Source organism: Chenopodium album, chromosome 19, assembly GCF_948465745.1.
Source record: "Chenopodium album chromosome 19, dcCheAlbu1.1, whole genome shotgun sequence".
Classification (NCBI taxonomy): domain Eukaryota; kingdom Viridiplantae; phylum Streptophyta; class Magnoliopsida; order Caryophyllales; family Amaranthaceae; genus Chenopodium; species Chenopodium album.
The window spans coordinates 8601378-8613850 of NC_137852.1; the positions used below are offsets into that span (position 1 = coordinate 8601378).

General features: G+C 34.9%; 1 protein-coding gene across 1 annotated transcript; it reads left to right on the plus strand.

The window, feature by feature from the left end:
• Positions 1 to 1222: 1222 nt before the first annotated feature.
• Positions 1223 to 8243, plus strand: LOC145593950 (wall-associated receptor kinase 2-like). The gene is made up of 5 exons (XM_081650307.1): positions 1223 to 1643; positions 3517 to 4062; positions 6205 to 6366; positions 7142 to 7387; positions 7534 to 8243. Exons 1-5 carry the CDS (start codon positions 1223 to 1225, stop codon positions 8241 to 8243), a joined length of 2085 nt encoding a protein of 694 aa, XP_081506433.1.
• Positions 8244 to 12473: the final 4230 nt, after the last annotated feature.

Sequence of the window (12473 nt, forward strand, 5' to 3'; positions counted from 1 at the left end):
AATTAAAACAATGAAGTACGACATGATTATCTGTTATGATGGCGATTTAGTTCTAAATACGGATAAAATAGCCAAATAGACTGTCTCTTAAATCTTATCTCTATCTTTGTTGCCTGCTAGAGCATGGAGGGTTGTCCTTTCACTATCAAATTACCTCATGTACACCAGAGAACAGCTATTTAAAGATCATATCATTATTTTAATTTTCTACTTTGTTTCTTTGCGGCTTCGGCCCCTCCCATTCACCAAAACAAAAAAAGTTCATTATTGAGTAATTGACTGTGGATAAATTAGACCTGGTTTGGATGGGGTCGCCCAACGATAATAGAACTAGGGCTAATCTTAACTGCTTAAAGAGTCATTAAAGTCAATGAGTTGAATATAAATGAAATACGTGAAACTAAAATCATAGTCATATGTTTAAACAATAAAGACAATAATTAAAGAATTCAATCGAAGCACAATGAACTCCGTGATTCTCTATTATGATGACATTTCAATTTATATATTTTTTTTTGGTGAAGAATGGTGACATTTTAATTTTAATCAAGAAACGAATATTGATCGATTAGAAAAGTCAAATATAATCCTTTCATTTTTTAAATAGTTGCACTAATTTTTTAAGATCACACTTTACATCAACTCTTTTCCTTAACAATACAATTGCAACCCCTTTGATATATAATTATATGGGCTGAATTGGTGTAAAGTGGGAAAATTTAGGGGGAAAAGGGGGAATTAAGTCATTAAAGGGTCACATGACCTGGCCCTCAGGTGACATGGTCAACGTCTGGAAATAAAAGTCAAATGTGTCATTTCGTTGGAAGGTAGTCAATTACATCATTTTATACTTTATAAGGTAATTAATTACAACATTTTGTTATTAGAGTAGTTTTTTGCAAAATCTGAAGTTTAAAAGATAGTTTTTCAAAAAAAAAAAAAAAAATCCTAAAGTTAATACATTTTCAAATGTGTAATTTATCATCAGCTCTTGACAACTATACTCATACATGATAGTTCTAATAAAATACTAGTATATGTAATGACTATCTAGAATATTCCCTTAAAAATATTTCTCTTGAATATTAGTATATTGCATAAATTGTTATGAACGCAATAATGTACACAATTTCGTCATTAGACGAATTAAAAAGAATAACATCAACAAATCCAATTTTGCTAATTAACTCTACACAACATTAGTTAGTCCAAATAAAGAACCATGCATGCTATAACTTTTGCAATTGCAGTTTTACTTCTCTCTTCTACTATCCCAACAAACTCGATAGAACCAAAGACCATGTTCACTGCCCCGAAGATCACGCAACCCGGCTGCCCTCGCAAATGCGGCAACCTTACCGTCCCCTACCCATTCGGTGTCGGCTTGGGAGCCAATTGCTCAAGAGGCTTGTGGTACGACGTCTTTTGCATGACATCTTACAATCCTCCGAAAGCATTCCTTATACCAGCCGAAGATAAATTTAAAAACGGAATAGAGATCCTCGATATATCTGAAACTCATATCCGTCTTAAAAATCAAATTGGTTACATTTGCTTCAATTCAACAGACGTTACATCCCCTAAATTTTCCGATATGATTAATTTCGTGCTCCTCACCAAGGCCTCTCCCTACAGTGTGTCAGGTATGAAACAAGGCCCTTCTTACCTAAGGATTTTTTTTATTTATTAATTATTATTGTTATTGTTGTTTATGTGCGCTAATGCAGTGATAACTAATATAACCCGTTAAAACCAATGACAAGTACTCCCTTCGTCTCCAAAACTTCGAGTCTCCAAAATTTTGACCCTTTTAGGTTGATTTCACGGTTATTAACAAACTTAAATTAAAACAAATAAAAACATATTGAAAAGATAAATTTACATGGGGTTTGTATAAAAGTAGAGAGATAAAGTATTAAAAATACATGAAAAAACAAAATTGTATATGGGGAAGCTAATTTTGCACAAATATTGTTGTAAATTGGTGGGTATTTTAATGCAAATGGGTAGATCATTTTGGGACTAAAATTAGGCCAAAAGGGTTAAACTTTTGGGTCGATCATTTTGGGACTAAAAAGGCCAAAAGATACAACTCCCTCCGTGTTTCAATAATTGTTACACTTATTAAATATGGTTGTGTTTTAATAAGTGTTAAACTTCAATTTTTGATAAAAAAAAAAACTATATTTTAATATTATATCGTTCTCCTTTCTTACAATTAGCAAATGATAATTTATGTATTTAAAATGTTGTACTTCGTATTATTTACAGTGACACCTAGGTAGTATCATATTTAGCAACACAAATGTTCAATGATAATGTCTTTGAATTAGAAGGCAAACGTTATTTAAAATTTGATATTTGAAAATGTACATTGAGACCATATGATTCTAAAAGGATTTAACATGACTTTTTGTATTTATTAGGGTATGAAAGACAGAAAGAGTATTAATTTACGATTGAAGTTTGGTAGGTTGAAGAATAAGTGCTCTATTAATCCGTTTTTTTTTTCCACCACCTTATACTACTTTCCTTCTTTAAAATACTAACTAGTGTGCGGCCCGGGCATTGCACTGGGTAGTATCACTTTGATTAATTTTTTTTCTTTACAAATTTTTTTTATCATCCTATTTTATTTTGTTTTGTTTTTTTTTTTTCATTTTGTCAAACATATATTACTACCTCCATTTCATATTTTTTGCAACTTTGGAATATTTTATGTCTCACAAAAAATACCGCAAAGTTGCAAAAAACATGAAATGAAGGTAGTATAATTATGGTATTATAATTTATGAATTGATAAAGCATAGGTTGTTTAAGTATGTTGTGCACAAATGTTAAACATAATGTTAAGTTGAGCAAATATTTAAAAACGGATGGAGTATTTATTTATGAAGATGACATGATTTATTATTGCCTAAGATGGTAAGGAGTTTGATTTTATTTTGGATTTTTTGTGAAAAATATCTTTTAAAAAAATTGTTGTAAATGACTACCTCTTTTAAAAAATGTTGTAAGGGTACCACTTGCCGGTATCAGACCGTTGACTCATTTTTTCGGCGTTGACCACCCACGTGCCAGTCACATGACCTTTAAAATTTTTTTTCTATGCATGCACCACCAGTATTGCTGCCATCTTCACCGTCGCCCCACCACCACAACACCTCAACCCACCTCAAAACTCTCTTACAACTGCCCTCACGCATCCCAAAACCAACCCAACCCCACTTGAAACCGCCTCCACCCCGTCGAATCCAACACAAGCCCTCAATCGCTCTGTGATTCCGCGACCCTCAAACAGCAACATCAATAACTTCCTCAATTGAGGAAAGGAAGGGAAGGGTTTTGGTTTTTAGTGATGACACAATGCTTGTTGAGTGATAGATGACATGGCACAATGCTTGTTAAGGAGGGAATGGTGTGGCACATAAATGATTTTGGAAAATTTTTTTAATAGATAATTATAGATAGATTTTTGAATAAATATTTCTCACATACATTTCTCAATGGATATAGGCACAGCTAACAAATTCTTCGTTGTGGGGTGCAACGACTACTTTACTGTGTCTGCGTCAATAACCAACGATCCTTCCTTCTTCATAATCTCTGGCGATGGAGGTAAATCATGCAGAACCAAGTGCAGCTCCGGTGCCAAGGATGTCGTAGCAGGCGAATGCAATGGCATAGGGTGTTGTCAATCCACAATACCCAACGGAATAAGATCTTATGATATGCACGAGTTTAATAGTAATCATACGAATATTTCGTCTTATAACCCTTGTGGATATTCATTTGTGGCAGACCATGAAAGCTTCAAATTTCGCGGGGTTCAAGATCTTGATGACCCAAACTTTATTAACAGAACAATGTATGATGCTCCTTTGGTTCTAGATTGGGTGATATCTAATCTTACGTGCATTGATGCTCGGCGTGCTCGTGACACTTATGAATGTAAGGGGAACACTAGTTGTGTCAATGCCGACGATAGTGGCATTGGAGGGTATCGTTGCAAATGTCTTCCTGGTTATGAGGGTAACCCTTATCTTAGTCCGGGGTGCTCAGGTATGTTATCTTTAAATTAGTACCGTTTCTGTTTAGAGAAGAGATAAATACACCTTTTTGACTTTAACATTTGTTAATGCGTCACTTCAAACATTAGTATCTTTAGTTAGCCTTATAAAAATTGAATAAAAAATGATAAACCGAAAGTGGCATTAAGACTGTTAAGATATATTCAAAATATATCTTTAGTCAATGTAAATATTCTAGTTACCTTGTTTATAGCTTAAGTATATTTTGTAATTAGCTATTCCCTTATTTGTAGCATAATTAGTGCCTTGAGATAAGGCTACTCAATTGTATATATTGGCTGACAAATTAATGGAATATTCACGGAATTAGTTTCCTTCATGGTATCAGTAGACTAGGGTATTCTTCCGCTGCACCCTACTGCTCTGTTTTTCCGCCCATCTCTTCTCTTCTTCCTTCTTTTCTTCTTCTTCTCTTCTCTGGTTTGCACAGCAGCCATGGCCGAAAATAAGAACAATTTTCATCTTGCTTTCACCGTGTCAAACATCAAAAGCAATATTCCCCTTACTCTAGAAATGGAGAACGTCGAATACTCTGCTTGGGCGGAACTTTTTAAAATTAATGCTCGTTCTCACAAGGTTCTTAACCATATCATTGCTCCTAAGGAGGAGGTTGCTGCACCTTCGACCGCAGAGGAAAAGGAGTTATGGTCGGTGTTGGATGCTACCGTTCTTGGGTGGATTTATTCCACAATTTCGAAGGACCTTATGCATACAATTATGGAACCTGATTCGACGGCAATGGAGGCTTGTAATAGGCTCCGTAACATATTCCAAAACAATCAAAATTCCCGTGCCGTGACTCTTGAACATGAATTCTCCAACACTGATATGGAGGATTTCCCTAACGTCTCGGCGTATTGTCAACGACTCAAGAGTCTCTCCGATCAATTGAAGAATGTTGGGGCACCGGTGGATAACAATCGCCTTGTCCTTCAATTGGTCTCCGGTTTGACGGAACCGTACAATGGGGTTGCAACCTTGATAAGGCAAAGCAATCCTCTTCCTCAGTTTTACCAAGCCCGCTCAATGCTTACATTGGAGGAAGCCGGCTTGGCAAAGAAGGCAGCTTCGGCATCGGCTTCGGCAATGGTGGTCAGTGCACCTCGTGAGGCTAATTCGGGGGGTGATTCGGGTCAGACTCGAGGCAAGAATAAAAACCAGAAAAAATCTGGTGGGGGCCGCAAGCAGCCAGGTGGTGGCCGGAATTCCAGCACCGGCGGGGGTGGTGGTCAGAACACCGGTGGACAGCAGCCCAGCTGCGGTGGTGGTCCGCAACAGCAGCAGCAGGCCTGGGCTGCTCCTCCACCATGGCAGCAGCACGCCTACCAACCATACCAACCTTGGGGTTGGGCTCCTTGGGCTGCACCTCCCTGCCCATATCCCACCCAAGGTTGGGCTAAGCAGCAGCAAGGCCCAATGCGTCAGCAGCAAGGGGTCTTAGGCCCACGCCCACAACAAGTGTACATGGCTAATCCGCAACAGCAGTCCATGCCTTATGCCCCGACGGATATTGAATCGGCAATGCACACTATGACGATGAACCAACCCGATCCCTCTTGGTACATGGACACCGGTGCAACTTCGCACATGACATCCTCCAACGGTAATCTCTCGTCTTATTTTAATTTGAGCAATCACCATAATGGTATTATTGTTGGTAGTGGTCATACAATTCCAATTCATGGTTGTAGTCATGCTACATTGCCTTCCCCAAACCCGCCTTTGTCCCTTACTAATGTTCTTCATGCTCCTAAGATAATTAAAAATTTAATTTCTGTTAGGAAGTTTACGACTGATAATTGTGTGACCGTTGAGTTTGACCCTTATGGTTTTTCTGTGAAGGATTATCGGACGGGGATGCCAATAATGAGATGTGATAGCCAAGGAGACCTTTATCCTCTTACTACCACATTCAAAAACTCAACTCCATCGACTTTCATCCCAAACAATTAATATTGAGACTTTCATCACAGCAGCCCAGCCGCGGTGATGGTCCGCAACTCCAAGAAATTTCCTAATAAAACAATATGTCTAAAAAAACACACAAGTGATACCTGATACGAGTATAAATCATGTCATAATTGATTTTCGTTTTTTTTTGTTTTTTTGGCAGATATTGATGAATGCATAGATATTGATAAAAGTCCATGCACCATGAGATGCAAAAATACTATAGGAAGCTACAAGTGTTCTTGTCCATCGGGATATACCGGCGATGGTAAAAAACAAGGGACAGGCTGCCAACGACAATTTCCTACTTTGCAAGTTGCCTTGGGTAAATATATATATATATATATATATTTTTTTTTTTTTTTCAAAAAAAATTTCTTGGCCACTTTGCCCACAATGCCAAACACTACAAATTACATGAACGGTTGGAATGTTTTATAAAGTATATGTTATTCTTAACTTTTTAAATCAACCTATTGAATAAAAAATAAATAATAACAAGTTCAAATAAGTTAAAATTAGTGTGAAGAAACAATGTACATCTAAATATTCTGCTTCGCCATTTTCACACTCTTCATGAATTCCTACAGTTATTGGATTTTTTAAGTGTCCTTATTTCCTACAAAATATCCATATCATCCAATAAGATTAATTATCAAAATGGTAATTAATCAAGAGCGATTACATACGTTTGATTTTAAGTTCTTATAGAGGAAGTCTATTATTAATTGCTCAAGTCATTATAAAAATTACAGGTACCATCTTCTGAAGGTATATAATTACTCCTGGTTGGGGACTTTCAGATTACATGTTGGTACGACCATATTTATAAAAAAAAAGCAGCCTAAAAGTACTAACGAGTAGTAAGGGTACAAATTATATGTAAAAATGGTACAAAAGATTTATTAGTACGTCATGATCTATTAGTAATGGTACTATGTATCCTTAGACGGTACATGTATTTAATGCCAAATGTATGTAGTTATCTATTTAGACAACCTTAGATCTAACTGACGAAGTTGCTAGCTAGCTACCAACTTTCCTAATGTTCTTTGATTTATCGATTATTTTTGTACTTAGTTTGCTAATCCTCATTACAGGTGTTAGCTTTGGGTCCTTAATTTTACTCATTGTAGCAAGTTGGCTATACTTGACAAGAAGAAAAAGAAAGATTATGAATATGAAAAATCAGTTCTTTCAAAGAAACGGGGGTTTGCTATTGAAACAACGAATTACGAACGATAACCAAGAAGACATGGACCAAGTAAAGGTATTTACCATTGACGAGTTGAAGGTAGCCACCAAGAACTTTAAGGACGAACAAATTGTTGGTCGAGGTGGTTATGGTACGGTTTACAAGGGATTTTTACGAATAATCAAATTGTAGCAGTGAAGAAATCAAAATTCGTTGATGAGAATCAAATTGACCAATTTATTAACGAGTTGATCCTTCTTGCACGGATAAGACACCCTATTGTGGTACGACTTTTAGGGTGTTGTTTGGAGGTTGAAGTTCCATTGTTGGTTTACGAGTTTATCTCCAATGGCACACTACATGATCATATACATAAAGAGAGACCTTCTTGGTATTCTTGGAGCAATTGTTTGAGAATTGCCATGGACTCGGCTAATGCTTTGGCATACATACATTCTTTACCAATAATTCATCGAGACATTAAGTCCTCGAATATTTTACTAGATGATAGTTATGCAGCAAAGATATCCGATTTTGGAGCTTCAAGGTTAATTCCATTAAATGAGACTCATTTGTCAACCGTGGTACAAGGTACACTAGGATATCTTGATCCAGAGTACTTTTTTTCAAGTCAATTGACGGAGAAAAGTGATGTTTATAGCTTTGGCGTAGTCATTGCTGAACTCTTAACGAGGACAAGGCCACTTTTATTAGAGAGGCAAACTGAAGAACATAATCAAAATTTGGCAACATACTTTATAACCTCTATGCAGCAAGATAATTTGTTCAATATTTTGGATTCTCAATTGGTTATGGAAGCAACTCAAGAGCAACTCATCTCAACGGCTAATCTTGTACAACGATGCTTAAGTGTTGAGGGTGCATTGAGGCCAAAAATGAAGGAGGTGGCGATGGAACTAGGAGACTTATGGAGGCAAACAATGTACTCGACCCCTAGCAATAGCCTAGCCAAGCATGACACCATGACTATGCTTGAAAAACAATGATTAACTAAGTATACATTTTATCAAAAACGCGTCATGGCACAACATGTTTGGATTTTTTAACGATACTTTGTAAAAATTGATTAATTATATCTCGACTGTTAAACCATAATCATAATGTCTTCCACACTTTTTCTTAGGGACAAGTGCGTTGTTTGGTTCCAAAATTTTCAAAATTTAATGCCATTTCCTTCATTGTTGGCCTGTCATTACGTACCCTTAACACTTAATTAAGAGTCAGTTCTTATTTACTGAACTGAGCAAAATCGAACTAAATTGAACTGAACTGGACTGAGCTGAATTGAACTGAACTGAACTGAACTGAATTGTTTATGAGAGAAGAAAATTAGGAGCTGAACTGAATTGAATTGAGTTGAACTGAATTGTTTGTGAGAGATGGAAATTAGAAGTTGATGAAATGAAATGAACTGAACTGAAATTAAGATAAAGAGAACAGGCCCAAAGTATCGTTATTGTACAAGATTTGCGATTGAGATGAGTTGCTCTTAAGTTGATTCCACAACTAATTGAGGGTCCGAAAGTCCCGTACTCAATACATCCCTTGTCTTTAGTATTAGATGCACTTTTACAATACAATTGTTGGAGAAGTACTACAAGCCATGTTACAATGATTGAGATTATTTGAGACAATTAAGGAGACAATAATATACTTTTCTTGCCTTAAGAATTTGGTAATGACATCAATTTAAACAAAAAATTTTGTATGTATTGGATGTACTGTAAATTTAATGTACATCCAGTATACCAAAAGTTAATTACCATATTATCGAAAAAGTTACTCTTAGTCCCATAAAATTTAACCTTATTACCCAGTTTCATTTATCCTCACAAAATTACCCTTAAATTATCAAAAGTTATCCATATTATCTAGTTACATTTATTCCCACAAAATTATCATTAAACTATCAAATGTTACCTATAGTGTCATAAAACTATAAAAGTTACCTATGTATTATTCCTTTTTTATTCCAGCCACAAAGTGAATTGATGTAGACTCAGTGTTTTAAAACATTGGTCCAGTTTAAATTACTATTATGATTTTGTAGACAAGATAATGAAGGACACTGTTATATTGTGGTAAATGTCAGAAAATCTTGCGTGGACCTGGTTCACAATAATATTATTGTGGACCTAAGGTTAATTCACACGTAATTGACATCATATTCAATACAGTGACCCTAATTTTTAACATAGTAACCTTATTTAAAACATAGTAACCTTTTTAAAAAAATTAAGTGATCTTTAATGTTATTATGAATTTAAAGTACGACATTATGTTGAATAGTGACCTAATTTTAACATAATGGTCTTTATTATTCATATTGACCATTATATTAAAATTTTCATTAAAAAAAATTAACTTTTTATAGCTTATATAATGTCACACTAACTTTTCTTTCAACATAATAACCTTTATTTTAATATGTTGACAATTTTTCTAATGTATTTTAGGGAAGATTATGATATAGAATTGAGTTGTACTGTCGCCACCCTAATTTATTTATTTATTTATTTTTAAGGATGGAGTTTAAAAAGTATTCATGAAACTATTGTTGGAGTTTCGGGAAGATTATGATATGGAATTGAGTTGTACTGGCGAAATCTAATTAATTATTGTCATAATCATTCTTGCATTATAGAATCAAGTCATATATAGTTGTAGTTTAGTTGGGATAATTTTAGTATTGTTTTTTGCTCATGATAGGAATGTGGTACGTCCTCTAAGTCAAACATATTTGAATTGTAGCTACTTCTCTCCCACTAATCAAAACAATGATGAAATAGCTATTAATATATATAAACCTTCTTTATACATATTTTGATGATACCAAAATTTACAAGGTCAACATCCTTATTAGCTTGTTAAATATGATGCTAAGCACCCCATGAGCTTATTAATTAAACACGAACCAGCAACCTTTAGTTCAAAAAATAAACACGAATTATGGTTTCGTCACCTTTTCATGGCTTCCACATAATATGTTGTTTTCTCGTTATTTTCACTTTCTGTCTTAATTGTGTTTCTTCGACTACTGAGGCGACTAAAGATGAGTTTATTGTGAGAAAGGATTACATATGCGACGATACCAAGGGCACCTATACTAGTAATGGTACATTTAGTTCAAACCTTAAACTTGCATTTTCCAATCTCACTACTCTCTCTTCTTCACGCATCTTCTCCAACATCACGATCGGATCTGATGCCGCTGACAAAGTCTACGCCCTTTATGACTGCCGGAATGATATTTCTCTAAATTTATGTCACCGCTGCATTGAGGACGCCATTAAGAGTATTCTAGATCTTTGCAATGATCAACCTAAAGAGGCCATTGTCATGTATGAGGTAATGAAACGTTAATTGTTTCCATTCCGTTTATAATAAATCATATAGAATGGCTATAAGAATTTTTTGTATGAAATTACCTAATAAAACCTAGATTCATGAGAAATTATCTAATAAAAGGTAAGATATTTAAACACTACCTTAGGCCATTGTCACATATTAGGTAGAGTTTTTCATAGAATATGATAATTTTTTTATTATGTTATTTTAAACAAAAAATCCAAAAAATGTTATTTCATTCTTAACAACCAATTTCATGATGCAGCAATTTTTTTTTTTTTTCTTTTACTAGTTCTATAATAGAGTGAAATCATTATATGGAAGTAGAGAGTAACTTAACATTCTAAGGATGATTTGATTTTTTTTTTTTTTTTTTTTTGGTGAAGGAATTTGATAAATAATGTAGTTAAATAATTTGAATTTCCATTACATTTGCTCTCTTTATTTTAACCAGGAATGCATGTTACGCTATGCAAACCGCATGATCTTCTCAACTATGGAGCTCACCCCAAACTATACGCATTGCGACATAGTCTATTATACCAACCGTAATATCAAACAGGCTATCAAGTCAACCCTCGAATCACTAGTCGACGTAGCAACCAAAGAAAGTAAATCATCGATTTACTTTGCATCTAAGCCTATGATTCGTATAGTGGATAGGTACTTCTACTTTTTGGTGCAGTGTACACCAGATCTAAGCAGGGTACAATGCAAGGAATGTTTGACGAATGCTTTAAATTTCACGGTTGAATCGTGTGCGAGTGATAATCGATTAGGAGGTCATATTATGGGGCCAAGTTGCGAAATGAGATATGAAGATAAGCTTTTCTTTAATGTGTCGTCGTTTAACCATAATTATACTCCGCGTCCGGTGAAGTCCATGTCTACACTTACTATGATTCTCTTAATAGGCTCTTGTATTGCACTTGTGGTGTTACTTAAGATGTGTTTACAAAAGATCTTAAATTGGACTAGAGAAAGAACAAGGTTTTGAGTAAGTCTTAAGTGAGAAGAGAGATCTTTCAGGGAAGATCTCGAGCTGCAACTATTAGAGAGAATAGTTGTAGGAGTATGAGTTCAATGAGGAACTTGTAGAAGCTCAAGTTCCTCATAGGTTGTAACAGAGTCGTTGGTCTATTTTAGTGGAATATTCTGAGTCAAAATCCCATGGGGACGAGGTTTTTCATTTCCTATAAGGCTTAGGAAGTTTTCCTCGTAAAATCTCTCTTGTACTATTTTTCTACTTGCGTTAGGTTTCTTTAATTCCACAAAAAGTTACTAGTAAGCTCAATCCTACAATTCACCTTATCTTGAAGTATTTCATCTAAATAGCACTTCAGGATCAGAAAATGAGACTCTTTTTAACTTGTTCTAATGCTATCTTAATTAGCCTGATCGATGTACCAAGCTTCACCAATGAGTAGATAAGACGGGTGATGGAGTTCAACGACGTCTCATGTAAATGATGAAAAACTTCGTTTTTTTTTTCCATCATCTTTTAATTTTGTTTAATGTAAGGATATTCTTTGTTTTTTTTCAATAAATAATTTAATAATAATTTAATACTGAACATGTTCAGTTTTCTTAAAACAATTGTGTTGATTGTGCAAGAAACAACCAAAGACAGTGGCACCATCCTAGTTTGCGCCTGAAAATGGTATATTTGAGGACTCATCAATGTTGTTTTTCCGTATATATATATGGAGGGATAAAGAACGAGGGATAAAGAACGAGATATAAAGAACGAGGTATAAAGAAATTAAAATTGTAAAAAATATCATTATATTGTTGCTACAATTACATACACAACTTGGTCCTCCCATACCAACGAAGTGAACTATTGGCTTATTTGATAAGATTCTTAC